The sequence below is a fragment of the Elephas maximus genome, chromosome 5 (genome assembly GCF_024166365.1).
Source record: "Elephas maximus indicus isolate mEleMax1 chromosome 5, mEleMax1 primary haplotype, whole genome shotgun sequence".
Lineage (NCBI taxonomy): Eukaryota > Metazoa > Chordata > Mammalia > Proboscidea > Elephantidae > Elephas > Elephas maximus.
The window spans coordinates 120,976,724-120,993,295 of NC_064823.1; the positions used below are offsets into that span (position 1 = coordinate 120,976,724).

Below are 16,572 nucleotides of genomic sequence, written 5' to 3' on the forward strand. Positions count from 1 at the left end.
AAAGAGCTTGGCTGCTAACCAAAAAGTCAGCAGTTCGAATGTATCAGCTGTTCCTTGGAAACCCTATAGAGCAGTTCTACTCTGTCCTGTAGGGTTGCAATGAGTCGAAATTGACTTGACGGCAACGAGTTTGGGGTTTTTGTTTGTTTCTTTGGTACTTAATAAAATATTTATTGGTTGGTTTGTTGGTGGAAGACAGTGGTGCTACTGTCGCTTTGATCTCTGAATCTAGATCATCTCTCCTTTCCTCATTCCTCATAAGAATGAGGTACATTTGGGTATTTTCTCTTTGGCATCTTAAGAAGGTTTTGTTAGGATCAAACTTAGTGCAGAGAGTTTCTATTTAGAAGTAAGATATGTGGAAAATAGCCCTTGGAAGAAGAATACATTGCGGATAGCTGGTGAATCAGCTATTCAGGATATATGCAAATAGTTTCAAGTGTATCCAATACAAACCACTTTTTCCTCTCAGGATAACAATAGGACAAGTGGACTCCAGAAAAATAGAAAGCCAGTATTGACATTCTGATATGTTTTTTTTCTGTGAATATGTTTATCCACTTTAAAGTGTATGACTGTTTTTTATAGGTTCATATAAACATGCTGTTTTCTTCATTTTTACTTAACAAATTATTTTCCAATATTGTCTAAATGTAATGCTTTAAGACTGTAATATGTATTTACATATAGACTACAGGAAGACTGTATCACTTTACTCTTCAATGTCAATAGAGAGGTTACAGACATGGATTTTGAAACAGAAATGCCAGTTTTCAAATCCCAACTCCACTTCTTCCTAGCTTTGTAATGTAGGAGGCTTAAATAAGTTCTTTGTGCTTTAGTTTTCTCATCTGTATAACAATTATATTAATAAATAATCTTCTTTGGTGCTTGTGAGGATTCATTGAATTACTCCATGTAAAAGGCTTAGCACAGTGCCTGACACACACACACTCAATACTTGTTAGATGTTCTTATCATCCTTCTACCAATATGTATGTGTCTGTATCCTTACACACCTTCTTCTACTGGTATCGTTTTAGCTTTTGCTACTTTGAAATAACCAAAGAGCACTATAAAAGAAAAGTAGAAAATAGAAATATGGCCCTAAGAAATTTCTTTTTTGTTTTTCTTTCTCAAAGAAAGCTGGCTACTTAGAAGATAAATTTTTTAAAAAATGGGATGAGTTTTAGGTTATAAATTGAGATGACTTGGTTGTTTTTTCTCCATAATCATGAGGTGGTTTTAAAATAAAAATTGTCTCCTAAAGTAGCCTTTTTCTTGAGGCATGGTATTTATTGAATTGTGTTGAGGAGCAAAGAAGGAGCTTTAAATCTGTCTATTGATCAGATCATTTTTAAGAGAAACTCCTATTAACATGCATTCAAATAGTTAAGGGAAGTGACACAGGAGACTACCAAAAGAACTACTTGTGGTTTGTAGATCTTTTTTTTTTTTTACTATTGATATTTTTTGCAGGACCTTAATTCCCATTTTACATCAAAAAGCAAAGAGAGGTACTCCACACCAAGCAAAACAGGCTGTGCACTGTATACATGCCATATTCACAAATAAAGAAGTCCAGCTTGCACAGATTTTTGAAGTACGTATGATACATAGGATATGTGTATAATGGTCTTTATTTTTTAAGTGTTGTGCTTTGATGAAAGTTGAAGCTAGAATTTTTTAACCTTTCTAATTTAAACCCAAATTCTGTGACAGCAGGAACCTTATCTTTCTTTTTCAGCACTATATTCTAAGCCTTTAAATTGAGTTATGTGTTGGATTATTTTATATTGAAGGATGGTATGTGTGCGAGAGTATGTTTGTGTTAGGACATTCTGCCTTAATTTTAGGCATATTGGCTGAGTAGTCAATTTATCCTTAACAGGTGGTAAGTAGATGACTTTGAAAAATTCAGTTACCTGACAACTCTATCTGAACATTAATCTTTAGCTTCTCTTTCCTTATATATAATCTTTAACCTCATTCTGCTTCTAAATGGTATCTCTTGTTATAAATTGAATACCATATAAACAGAACCCAGTCAACTTTTATTTTCTATGGCTCAAGGTCATTTTAAATTGCCTCCCAGGATAAGAAATCACCAAATTGTAGACAGCTTGAAAATAATGCCAATTTCAATGAAGCAGAAATGATGGCATGTGATAATCTACTCCTCCTTGCTTTTACTCCTACTTTTTACTTGAGCATATTTGTGTGTGTGTGCTTCTATATTTATTCTTCAGTCTTCTTAAAATTCAGTAGGTGAAATAAGAACAAAGTGTCTAATGTGGTTGAAGTTACTTATGATCATCTCACTAGAATAAACTGACTTGGCCATGCTAAATTCAGGAGGACTCAGAAATAGTCACTGTTTCAGTAAAATGTCTAGATATTTATAAAACAAACTGGTAATTTTGTCTATTTTATTTTTATAGCCACTCAGTAGGAGTCTGAATGCTGATGTACCAGAACAACTTATAACTCCGTTAGTTTCTTTGGGCCACATTTCTATGTTAGCACCAGATCAGTTTGCCTCCCCAATGAAATCTGTAGTAGCAAATTTTATTGTGAAAGACCTGCTAATGAATGACAGGGTAAGTTTCTCATTTAATTAAGTTTAGAGCTATGATATTAAGACTGTTTGTATCTTCAACAAACTAAAACTTGAAGGATGGAAAAAAAATATATCAGCAATCAAACAACAATCAAAAAAGAGCAGGAGTAGCAATATTAATTTCTGACAAAATAGACTTTAAAGTTAAACCCATCAGAAACAATAAGAAAGGACACTATATAATGATTAAAGGGACAATACACCAAGAAGATATAACCATATTAAATATTTTTGCACCCAGTGACAGGGCTGCAAGATACATAAAACAAACTCTTATCAGCATTGAAAAGTCAAATAGACAGCTCCACAATAACAGTAGGAGACTTCAACACACCACTTTCGGTGAAGGACAGGACATCTAGAAAGAAGCTGAATAAGGACGCGGAACATCTAAATGCCACAATCAACCAACTTGACCTCATAGACATATACAGAACACTCCACCCAACAGCAACCAAGTATACTTTCTTTTCTAGTGCACGTGGAACATTCTCTAGAATAGACCACATATGAGGTCATAAAGCAAGCCTTAGCAGAATCCAAAACATTGAAATATTACAAAGCATCTTCTCTGACCATAAGGCCATAAAAGTGGAAATCAATAACGGGAAAAGAAATCAAACACTTGGAAACTGAACAATACCCTGCTCAAAAAAGACGGGATTGTACAAGACATTAAGGATGGAATAAAGAAATTCAGAGAATCCAATAAGAATGAAAATACTTCCTATCAGAACCTTTGGGACACAGCAAAAGCAGTGCTCAGAGGCCAATTTATATCAATAAATGCACACATCCAAAAAGAAGAAGGGGCCAAAATCAAAGAATTATCCCTACAACTTGAATAAATAGAAAGAGAGCAACAAAAGAAATCCTTAGGCACCAGAAGACTGTATCTTCATTTGTCACAGAAAGGAAAATGTCTCTCCATATATAATTCTGTTATCCTTTTAAATTATTCTATATTTTGCTTCCTTGTTCATTCATTTATCTACTTAAATTTCCAAATGACTTCCTGACCTCTGGGTATTACTAGAACTTAACATTCAAGAGAGAAAAAAATGAGAACATGAGATAGATGACTCATGAAGTAAAAAATATAAGTCAAATGCTATTCTGACTTTTAGAGGGCAATTTAGAATTTTCTAAGTACTAGAATTTTTTTTTATCAAATATTGTTTAAAAAAAAAAAAATTAAGTGAGGTCCTGGACAGAGCAGGAGAAGAATGTGAAACAGAATTCTAATTCACAACAAAAGGCCAGACTAACTGATCTGACAGAGATTGAGGAACCCCTGAGACTGTGGCCCTCGGACATCCTGCTAGCTAAGAACTGAAGCCCACCTTCCAGCCAAAGATTAGACAGGCCTGTACAACAAACGGAAACCCTCATGGTGTAGTGGTTAAGAGCTATGGCTGCTAACCAAAAGGTCGAAAGTTTGAATTCACCATGTGGTCCTTGGAAACTCTATGAGGCAGTTCTGCTCTGTTCTGTAGGGTCACTATGAATTGGAGTGGACTCGAAAGCAGTGGGTTTGGGTTTTTGGTTTTTTATACAACAAACAGTAACACCCTTGTGGAACATACTTCTTTGTTCAATCAAGTATACGAGACCAAATGGGCAGCACCTGCCCAAAAGCAAAAAGACGAGAAGGCGGGAAGGGACAAGAAAACTGGACGAATGAACATAGGGAACCCAGGATGTAAAGGGAAAGGGGGAGAGTGTGACATATTGCAACGATTGCAACCAATGTCATAAAACAATTTGTGTATAAGTTTTTGAATGAGAAACTAATTTGCACTGTAAACTTTGACCTAAAGCACAATAAAATTTAAAAAAAAAAAGAAAAAAGCCTGATTCCCAAAACTCTTTACTGATGGACCCTAGGCTATAGCTTTTGAAATTAAAATAAATTTAATTTATTTAAATGCATAATTAAATAATTGTTTAAATTTTTAAAATAAGTGAGCTTGAATTTGACTAGCCTTTTGAAATATAATAAAAGAGTATCATGCTTTTGGCACTAGATATATGTATTATACTTTAGATTCTGAATTGTGTGTGTGTGTGTGTGTGTTCTAATTTATTAGCTCTGGATTGGATCCCAGGAATGTATAGCTTGAAAAGGCTCCCCAGATGATTTCTGAAACATACCTCTGCTTAAAAATCACCACTTTACCAAATGGACCTAAATTAAAGGGCTATTAATGCAGGCATAAATCAGTCTTACCTGCTAAAGCATTGTAAATGACCTTCACGTCAATGGTAACTTACCCAAAATCCTCCCTAACTCTCCTACATGGCCCAGTGTCTTGAGCACTCAGTGTCAGGAACTTCAAATAGGAAATAATTCTCTCCTCTCCACCTATTCTGAATATAATAGGCAAGACAGGAGAGGCATTCATGACTTAAGTCTCACTTTCCACTCCCACACTTCCATTCTTGGTAGGTGTGGCTAGCAACAAATGGGATTTAAGATTCCTCTTAGAAAATGACATGACTGTTGTTGGGTCCTATTTTAAGATGCTTGTTCTTAAGCTGGAAAGCTGAGTGCAGTCAGAACATGTTATCTGACCCTGAACAAACCAGAATTATCCTATAGCAGTCCTATTCCCTGACCAGGATCAGTCCCGTAGTGGTTGTGTTCTTTCTTCTTCACTTACTTCCTTATTCTAACTCCCTGTTTGAGAGCATCCATTTCCCCCAAGGCTGTTAAATCAAAGCATTGATTTTCCTAATGATGAGAAATATGGCTGATACTTCTTCAACTGCCTTATATTGCTTAGGAATGCTAAGTGGAACTAATACTAGGAATTAAACATTTTGTGGCTAGATGGTTCTAAAAAAATACAATATTATTTTTGCTGTCTTTATCAGTCTACATAGAATTTATAAGACACTGATACTTGATTTGTTTTTTCAAGCAAAACTATTAAAATAGTTATTAAGAAAATTTCCTTATGTGAAAAAATGTACAAGGGATCAGATCCATAGTGATAACTTGTTGTCCTCTTTACTGCCTCCCCGTCTCCCCTCCCCCCCGCCATGTGACCCATAAGGAATTAAACCACGAAATTGGGGCATTTACTATAAGCCTTTTTATAGAAATAACACATACCTTACGCAATATGACTTCATATGATCGAGGATGAAGTTCTGCTTGGTGACTTTCCTATAGGTTTCACAGAACACTGCATTGCTTAGCATAAAAAGCTTGCTGAACAAAACGTTTAAAAGTTTTCTTTCTAAAATTTAAATTTATTTGATTGTCTATAGTCTACAGGTGAGAAAAATGGAAAATTGTGGTCTCCAGATGAAGAGGTTTCCCCTGAAGTACTAGCAAAGGTAAATTTTGGTAGCTTTTGATCACCTTTATGTTGAAGTAAGGAATGTTCAAAGGTATCCCTTTTACCTAATAGTTAATAAACATATTTCAATGAGGTGTACTTTATTTTAAAATCTATAGTAAAAAGTGTTAGTTTTTCAGCGAAATTGTAGTTATCATTGGGTTATTTATAAATGAATGTATGTCAGCATCTTCTGTAGACCTTTCTGCCTGCTAAAACAGTCTCAGGCTGGTTTGCTCAAAATTTGTGAAGTATTGATTTTCAGGGGCATCTCAAGAGATTGGTAGTCTAGCCTCACCATTAATACCTACAAATATATGAATATTAACTTGGCAAAGACAGTTGTCCTTGAACTGGTGACTTTTGAGAGATATAAATCATACCTCAGTAAAGTTAATTTTTAAAACGGTTGCCTTGAAATTTAAAACAAGAGATTGCATCATCTGCATTGATAATCTGTTTCACCTTCTGTAGCTTCATTGTAATTCTGTGTCCATCAATTCCTTTTTCCAAGTTGTCAATAAAGATAGTAAGTAATACCTGGATCCTTTTACTTGCTCTTTCAAGTATATTGGTAACAATCTTTGGAGTGTAAGCCTCAAAGAAATTATAACCACAAATAATTATGGTATCTCCTAGAATTTTGACTAGAAGGTTAAGTGAGAATGAATCAGACTTAGATGTTTTCTTCAGACTCCTTTTTCAGCACTACAAAAAATATGAAAGCCTATCTTAATAGTTAATTTTAATCACTATAATCATTATAGGGAAACCATGCAGATGGTTAACATGCTTGGCTACTAACTGAAAAGTTGGCGGTTCGACAGTCCGCCTAGAGACGTGGCAGTCTGCTTCTGAACAGCCAGCCACTGAAAACCGTGTGGAGCACAGTTATATTCTGAAACACGTGGGGTCACCATGAGTCAGAATCGACTCCACAGCAACTGGTTTATAATCAGTATCATTTTAAATAGTTATTTTTTATGTATATATTTTCAAATAATTTAAAAATCTTGGATAAGTGTGGAAAGCATGCGTTCTAGAGCCAGACCTTGGCAAGTTATCTGCCATGTATCTCAGTTGCCTTACCTGTTGGAAGTAAGAATACCTCTCTCACTGAGTTGTTTGGGAGATTAAATTAATCAGTACAAGTTAAGTTTTGGAAAAGTACCTGGCATGTATTAAACATGAAATAAATTTTCGTTCCTATTGTTACTACAATTATCCCAGACACTTGTTTAATAAAATGTGCCTGCTGGCAAGGGTTAAGTAATCTAATTAACAGAAGTTAGTCTTCCCTTTAATTGGAACTTTAAGTTGCCTTTTTCTTTTAGCATGTTAATGTTTTATAGGTACAGGCAATTAAACTTCTGGTCAGGTGGCTGCTGGGTATGAAAAACAACCAGTCTAAATCTGCCAATTCAACTCTTCGGTTATTATCAGCGATGTTGGTTAGTGAGGGTGACCTGACAGAGCAGAAGAGGATCAGGTAAGATTTTTCTTCCCTTCTAATTTTTATTAGCTCAATTTTTTTGGTAGCATTTACATTGGAGTTATTTACGTAATTAATACTGGATGTACTTTGGGATCAAATCTTATGTACTCAGTGTTTTTACCCCTTATAGTATTTTTATTTTAATAATGCTGGTTATATCTTTCTTTACTCCTAAAGACCACAAACTTTTTCCAGTCATTCTTTAGTCTTGTCAGTATAGTCTAATGTCACAGTTAGCTTCAACATTTGATTCAGTTGAACTTTTGTTGAGTTCCTACTGTGCAAAACACTGTAAAAAATGTTCCAGCAAAAACAGTTAAGATGCAATTCCTGCCTTCAAGGAGCTTACCCTATAGTAAAGTGATTGACAGAGTGACATGAGTGCCCTGAAAGGGATAGAAAGGGAGAACCACAGTTTCCTGGTGGTTTGTAGAAAAGACTGTAGCAGGTTTGCAAGTGCAAACAAACAAACAAATTGTTTCCATTTCTACACGTTTTCATTCTTCAAATCTGTGAAATCTCCTTCCTTCTGTTCTTTTTAAGGTGGAAATAAAAGCCCAATTTTTCATGATCCTTGCATCTTTCAAATTCTTCATTTACTAGAGGTCTGGAGCTACAATAGAGATAACTAAAGAACTCCACTTGTGATGCATCCTTACTTTAAAATTTGTGGTAGAGCACAGAGGTTTAATTATTCACTTATGCAATCAGTATTTATTGAGCACTCCTCTATACCATATGCTAAGCTTTTTAAGGGTATAAAAATCCTTGTCTTCAAGGAATTTACAATCTAGTGGAAGAGATAGAAAATGTAATATATAGTGCTGAGGGTAGTTCACATGAACACACTGATGATGAAATCTGATTCAGGGATAACAGGAAGTTTTAAATTTGGGGAAACTATGTACAGTATATGCCAAAGGGTTAATAGGGAGCTCTTAGAAAAATCAGTGCAAAATTGGTAGAATCTCCGATAGGCAAATCGTCAGTCTACATGGAAAAAAAAAATTGTTTTACATCACTAAACTTGATAAATACAATTTATAAGTGATATCTGTTTTGCCTATCAAATCAGCAAATTTTTTTTTAAAGTAATCATTGCTCAGTGGGTTCAGAGAAATGGGTTCCATCATTACTCCTGGGAGTATAAATTGGTACGATCTTGCAGAATAGTTTGGCATTTTATATCTAGAACCTTAAAAATGATTATATCCTTTGACTATTTTTATACTCAGGAAGTAGTAAAAGAATCGTACAAAAATATACACACAAACTTGTTCTTTGTAGCATTATCATCACAAAAAATAATACAGTGGTTAACTGAAATATGCATATCATGAAATATTAAGCAGATCTAATTAGATACGTACTCATATAATAAATGAAAAATACATGATTTTAAACTGTATATGTGGCCTGTTTTTACTTAAACATATTCAGGGATAGTGTATCTGTATAAAGACTAGAAAGACAACAAAATTTTAATAATGGTTATCTCTAGATAGAATTACTAGCAGTTTTAATTTTCTTCTTTTTTGTCTTTTTTCCAATTTTCCATCAATTGAGCTTATATTACATTTAATCCAGAGAAGTTTTAAGATTTTATGTAGTGTGATCTCATTTGTTAAAATATAAAATTATTTTTATATACGTATGTATACAATATTGAAAATTAATTTTCTTGAGTCACCTTACTAGTCTATGAATACAAATGTGATCCATTAACAGTTCCTATATGTGGGGTCAGCTATGAGTTGGGATCCACTGAGGACAACTAACAACAACAACCCATTTTAAGAAGTGACCCTACCTACTAATACAAGACCTTCAGATCAAGACCACCACCCATTTCTGACCCTGGTTTTTTTAAAATTCCCTCTACGTATCTGCTCATGCACTCACATTCTTTTCATTTTGGTCCCCTTCAGTATAGCATGGTGTTAACTTGGGCTGTAAAATCAGAAACTTAAGTTTAAGTCTACGCTCCAGTTATTAGCTGTGTGACCTTGTATAAACTACTTAACTTTTGTAAGGGTGGAAATTAAGTAAGATAAAGCATGTAAAGTGTATTACACAGTGCCTGGCACAAAGTAAGCACCCAAATAATAGTTACTGTATTTTTTATTGCTGAGTCATCTGCCTCAGGATCTATATGAGGGTCCCTTAAAGTCACCAGTGCTTACTGTATCAATCATCTTGTCCACCAGTGCTACGTTTTCTCCTCTAGCATGATAAGCATTAGTCCCTCATGGGTTCAAGTCATTACCTATGTTTTCTAGAGTCTTCAAAGTATCAAAGCCATGCCGTGTTCCACATCGAAGTTGAAGTGGAGAGGCTGTCCTTTCTCCCCATTCATTATCACATTTTTACCATTTGGTAGGAAGAGTGTACAGGAGACCCCTGTGCCTCTTAGCTTCCCTTTGAAAAAGGAAGTCTGTCCCAGGGACCAGTACACTGGCTCTTATCTCTATCCTTTCCTTTTAGATGTTGTTACCACTTCCTTTTTATCTTGTAAATCAGTTCCTAACTGCTGGTCCTCACCATTTGATCTAACATGTGTATCCCTGTCTGAATCTCAGTTTAGGCTTAAGCTGGAGTCTTATTGTATGTGTATGTACATGCCTAAAAAATATTTGTAGGAAACAGGCTTAAAATGTAGATAATTGATTTTTAATTCTTTTTCATTATTACTAAGTTTTCTGCAATGAATATGTATTCCTCTTAAAATGCGAGGAACAAGCTCTTTATGTGAATGACTCTAGTGTTGCATTAAAGTGTTGGTTGTGAAACAAGCAGAGTTGCTTGGCTGTGGTGGAGGATCTAAGGTAGAGCATAACTAGAAATGAAGGCAGATACATTTATCAGAAAGTCACGATATTTTGAGCCCTTTTCCATATGTTGAGCTCATGAACTCAAAGCAGCCTTCCCATATTTGTACATTATGTCATTTTAAGCATAAAGCATCCTAAGAACCTTACACTCAAAAAGGGGTCAAAGCATTTTTATGAATGATAATGGTTATAGGAAATGTTTATTTCTTTTTTGTTTGTTTATAGTAAATCTGATATGTCTCGCTTGCGATTAGCTGCTGGTAGTGCCATAATGAAGCTTGCTCAGGAACCTTGTTACCATGAAATTATTACCCCAGAACAGTTTCAGCTCTGTGCACTTGTTATTAATGTAAGTAACAATCTCATTTTTGTGAATTACTTAGTCTTCAAAATTAAATACATTTACAGTAAATACTGAAAATGGATTGATGTTATTATTTTAACTAAATATCTCCCAAATATTGTTATTTATTTACCCAATATAATTACAGTTTAAAAAATAAATAAACACACATTTACAGTGCCTACATAGCTCTTTTGTAAATGTGGCTTGTCCAAAAAAAAAAAAAAATTTTTTTTTACTCGTTTCTTTTTTTTCCCAGCTTTGAAAGTACTGGTATTTCTATTTAAATATTTCTATGTTTTTGTGCTTCTGTAGGATGAATGCTACCAAGTCAGGCAGATATTTGCTCAGAAGCTACATAAGGCACTTGTGAAGTTACTGCTCCCGTTGGAGTATATGGCGATCTTTGCCTTGTGTGCCAAAGATCCTGTGAAGGAGAGGAGAGCACATGCACGGCAGTGCTTACTGAAAAATATTAGTATACGCAGGGAGTACATTAAGCAGAACCCCATGGCTACTGGTGAGTTTGAAAGTTCCCAGTGGACAAATATATCTTGTCAGTCTATTGATTTGTGGAGTTTTTTTTTTTTTTTTTAATTTCGTTTATCTGTATTATAGCTTATAATAGTACTGGGGGTTTTCAAGTATGCTTCCATTGTAGTGTGATCTACGTAAAAGCTGACATTCCGCTTTCTGTTTTGCGTTTTTCTTATGAGATTAGCAGTGTGCCTTGATTTGCACACAATGCTCAGGCATCAGAGTCCAGAGAATTATTTTCCTGGTTTTGCCTGGGACCCACCATATAATCTTAATTGACTTTAATATTCTTCAAAGGGGAAGTAAAAGTATTTTAGTGTCATCTAGATACCATGTTGCCTCTGATTTAAAAATAATTGAGGGAAGAAATGAAAACTGAATTGGTTGGAACTTGAAGATAAAAAGAGATTTTATAAAAGCTACTATTATTATTAATAATAATGTTTTTGTTTTAGAGAAATTATTGTCACTGTTGCCTGAATATGTAGTTCCATATATGATTCATCTGCTAGCCCATGATCCAGATTTTACAAGGTCCCAAGATGTTGATCAGCTTCGTGATATCAAAGAGTAAGTCATATTGTTTTTCCAACAATTCTGAAGATTATTTTTGCTTTTCAAAAAATATTAAACTATATCCTGTTGTTGTTCCCATTGGAATAAAAACCTTTTTGTGTTTGTGTTCATTTATTGTGAATTGTGAGTTCCCATCTAATAAGTTCTTTTTGTTTTTTTGTTTTTCTGTATGTTCATGGTGAGCTGTCTGATAACTCTGAATAGGGGGGTTTGGTTTAGTTTTTATATTATGTGGTTTTTACTGTGTGTACTAAGAAGGGCTTCAGTTTGATCACTTTGATAATTTAGAACGCCATGTAGTGAAAAGTTCACTACTTAAAACTAAACATTACGTGCAGCCTCACAAGGTAATACCTTAAAAATACATGTGTATACAAGGAAGGTTAGCCTAATTGGACTGGACTAAAAGCAAAGAGGTTTCCGGGATAAAATGAAAGCTTCAAAGGTCAGCGGAGCAGGGGCTGGGATCTGGGGAACATGGTTTGAGGAGACTTCTAAGTCAACGGGCAAAATAATTCTATTACGAAAACATTCTGCATCCCACTTTGAATTGTGGCGCCTGGGGTCCTAAATGCCAACAAGTGGCCATCTAAGATACATCAGTTGGTCTCAACCCACCTGGAGCAAAGGCAAAGGAAGAACACCAAGGCCACACGACAACTAAGAACCCAAGAGAGAGAAAGGGCCACATGAACCAGAGACCTACATTATCCTGAGACCAGAAGAACTAGTTGGTGCCCGGCCACAATCGATGTCTGCCCTGCTAGGGAGCACAACAGACAACTCCTGAGGGAGCAGGAGGCCAATGGGATACAGACCCCAGATTCTCATAAAAAGACCATACCTAATGATAAACGAAAGCGACTAGAGGAATCCCAGAAACAATGCTCCCCAGAACTTCTGATGGCACAGGACAGGAACCATCCCCGAAGACAACTCATCAGGCATGAAAAGGACTGGTCAGTGGCGGGGAGAGAGATGCTGATGAAGAGTGAGCCAATTAAATTAGGTGGACACTGGAGAGTGTGTTGGCAACTCTTGACTGGAGGGGGGATGGGAAGATAGAGAGAGAGGGAAGATGGCAAAATTGGCACAAAACGAGAGACTGAAAGGACTGACTGAATAGGGGGAGAGCAAGTGGGAGAAGGGAGTAAGATGTATGTAAACCTACATGTGACAGACTGATTGGAATGGTAAATGTTCACTTGAAGCTTAATAAAAATTAATTAAAAATACATGTGTGCGTGCACACACACAATATTCCGAAGTAGGACTGTAGTAATACAAAATTAGATTTGATATACTAGATTTACAGGGATATATACAGGAAAATTTGTCTCTAGAGGAAAGACAGGCAAGTAAACACTCATGAAGTGTTTGTTGTTGATGTAAAATGGAAGTTTGTATATGATACAGAGTGAAAGGAGGCCTAGGATTGCCTACAAATGAACTATAAGAAACTTTAAAGCAGTATTTACTTTCTTCCCCCATTGCTATGTTTTTGCTTTGATTCAGCTTATATTTTACGTATTACAATTTTTCTATGTGGGACAGTAAGCCTTATCCCTAATCTTATTTAAGGCCCTATTCAACATTCATCTCTGCCTCCTGTAGCTTTGGTCATTGAAATTGTTGTGTCAGTTTTATAAAAATCTTAAAATTGTAAGAGGTATTGCATCTTTTCAACATTACTATGAAGAATCCCTTTTCTACCAGACTTAATGGTCTGACTGAGACTGGAGGGACCTGGAAGACATGGCCCCCGGGCTCTCTGTTAACCCAGAACTAAAACCATTCCCAAAGCCAACTCTTCAGACAAAGATTAGACTGGACTGTAAGCCATAAAATGATACTCATGAAGAGTGTTCTTCGTTCAAGCAGATAGATACATGAGACTAAATGGGCAACTCCTGTCCAGAGGCGAGATGAGAAGGCAGAAAGGGACAGGAATTGGTTGAATGGACACGAGAAATCCGGGGTGGAAAGGAAGAGTGTGCTGTCACATTATAGGGAGAGCAACTAGGGTCACATTACAATGTGTGTATAAATGTTTGTATGAGAAACTAACTTGAGCTATAAACTTTCACTTAAAGCACAATTAAAAAAAAAATCTCTTCTGATATCTGGCTTCTACTCGAACACTTGATGGGCTATGAACTCCTTACGTTTAGAGGTTTGCAATTCCGTTGTTGTTGCTTCCAACATATCATTCCAGTGATGTTGCTTTTATATTTCAAATGCTTAAAAATAGTTATTTGTAAATTTTAAAATTTCTTTAAAGCCATATTTGGTTAGGTATATATTTTAAGAAGTCAAATGTTTAGATTTTAGGAGACGTAGGTTCTAGTCCCAGCTACACGACTAAGAACTTTAGTTCCCTAGGCTTCAGTTGCCTTATCTGTAACATGCAGAATTCGAAATAGGTAATTCCTAAAATGTCTTCCAGTTCTAAATTTTTACTGTTTTATGTGCTTTAAAAAAATAACTTTTCTGTAGGAATTTTTCAGAAAGTACTTTCATGTAATGAAAAAGTAATGGTTGTATTTGCCTAGAATAAGAGGATTTATATTGGAGAGCCTTTTAGCTGTATTCAGATTGCAAGGCAGCAGTGTGGAAGAAGGATTAGCCTTTTGAGAGGTAGCTATAATGTGGAAATAGTACTGAAAAACATGAAGTGATCGGAGTTAGAATTAAAATCAGTGATTCATTTTCTTCTCAGTTCTCTAGTTTTTCCTTTGACTGATTTAGATGGTGACCTAGTGATTTTTCTTTGTTCTCTCTAGCGTGTAACACCCTTGAGTATCTTTACACATTCATTTTAAATTATCATGTAATTTGAAGTGTTAAAAAATACTTTTTAAAATTGGTCACTTAACTTTATGGTGATTGATACCTCTTATTATCCTAGTAGCAATATATTTTAATTTGAAAAATCATACTTAAATATAGCCTTTAAAACTCCTTTATAACGACTTTTCTTTATTGTACCACTATTATATTCAGTATGAAAAATGAGAATATAGATACCTACACATATCCATTGCTTTTAACAATTTGGTCGGTATCTTTCCATACTTTTTTCTCTGTTTGTACATACTTCATTAACAAATACTGTATTTATAATGAAGTACCTTCAACATGCCAGGTGCTATCCTAGTTCCTTGGGATACAGTGTTATATAATATGGACATCTTATCTGCTCCCATAAGATTTACAGTCCAGTGAGGGATGCAGAATGGTGAAAAGGCAATTATAGTGTGATAGGTGCATTGTTACTGTGGGAACACCTAGAATAGGCACATAACCCACACTTGAGGGCAAGTCAGACATTAAAAATAGGAGGAAGAAGACAGAAGAACAGGTGTTCTGAAACTAAAAGCTTTGGGCAGATCACTAAGGGACACCAAGATTTGCTGAAAAGAAACAGAAAAGAGACTCAAAAAGGACCTGGTGGAGAAATAGCCAAGGAGTAAAATAAAAGCCAGTACAGTGTTATAGAGAGAAAAAGTATAAAGGAGAAGGAATGGTCAGTAACCAGTGAATATTTATCAAGCATTTACTATATGTCAAGTATTCTACAAATATTATCTCATTTAATCCTCAAAAACAATTCCTGGAAGTAATTACTGTTGTTCCCATTTTACAAATGAAGACATGACCAAGGGTATGGTCACACAGCTAGTAAGTGCCCTTTGAATTTAGCAACAAAGCAGTTAATGGTAACTGTGCATGGGTGGCTGTAATGGAGGTAAAAGCTTAATTGCCATGAGATAAGGAGTGAAGATAATGTAGACAAATCTTTATAGAGATTCTGTTGTGAATAGAGAAGGAAGAAAGCAATAGAAGGTCTCCAGAAAAGAGCCAGGAGATGAGGATGTGGTTGTGGGCAAAGGAAAGAATGGTGGTAATAAAATAAGATATGATCTCCAAAACGAGGAATGAATGGGATCCTAAGGATATAAAAAGAGAGAGGAAGAGAATAAAATCAATTTTCTAGGTTTGGGCTCATCTTCCAGCACTATATCAGACAATATTCTGCTACTATTTGTAAAGTTTTCACCGGCTAATTCTTTTCAGAAGTAGACCGCTAGGTCCTTCTTCCTAGCATTCTAGATGTAGCTACCAAGAAGACTTAGATTGTTCCAGGTTTTAAGTTTTTCAAAGTAAATGTGCCAGAAGGAAAAGTAGTAAGAGACTTGAGACTATTTTCAAGAGTGGTTAAAATGTTGGCTCATGGAGTGTAAACTAGAGGGAGTGAAGTAAAGAGTGAAGAAAGAAGATGTCAAAGAACACAGTTGTATAAATATCTGAAGGAAAATGAGATAGCTGAATCTATTTCACAGGTGTATCAGTTCTAAGGACCAGCAAGGTTTAGGAATGTCTGAGGGAGTAGATTAACTTAAATGAAGGGTGAAGGTAAAATTAATCAGAAATCAAAAGATCAAGAAACAAGGAAGTAAATTGTTAGATAGGTTGCCCAGAAAAATGACCTGGACCTAAGGATGGAGTTCAGGAAAGCTATAATCCAGAGGCTTAAGTGAATGAAAAGAACGTCAGGGTGTTAGATAGGTGACATAGCCAAATGGCATAAGCGTCCTAGGAATAATTTTACACAAATGTAGAAAAATAATTTACTGGCATGAACATTGAGGAAGATAGAGGTTGAACCCACTTTTCCAACCCTAAGTATGCGTGTGATAGAATGAGCATCTGTAACTTAAGAGGGATGCAAGGCAAGTATTATTCTCAGGTGAGAGCTTGGTTTTCAGTTACAGCAAGATGGAGCAGTGAGCATTTACTGAAGTTTGTTTGCTGTGGAAAGT

At 35.4% G+C, this 16,572-nt stretch overlaps 1 protein-coding gene across 3 annotated transcripts in view; it reads left to right on the forward strand.

Moving 5' to 3' along the window:
• PDS5A (PDS5 cohesin associated factor A) overlaps positions 1–16,572 on the forward strand; it is a 166,836-nt gene that overhangs the window by 119,896 nt on the left and 30,368 nt on the right. For all 3 annotated transcript variants that reach the window (XM_049886936.1, XM_049886938.1, XM_049886937.1), the window contains 7 exons: positions 1,480–1,603; positions 2,442–2,600; positions 5,897–5,965; positions 7,320–7,456; positions 10,519–10,642; positions 10,952–11,156; positions 11,629–11,743. In XM_049886936.1, the coding sequence (XP_049742893.1) occupies positions 1,480–1,603; positions 2,442–2,600; positions 5,897–5,965; positions 7,320–7,456; positions 10,519–10,642; positions 10,952–11,156; positions 11,629–11,743 (933 nt within the window). The remainder of the gene's footprint in view (positions 1–1,479; positions 1,604–2,441; positions 2,601–5,896; positions 5,966–7,319; positions 7,457–10,518; positions 10,643–10,951; positions 11,157–11,628; positions 11,744–16,572) is intronic.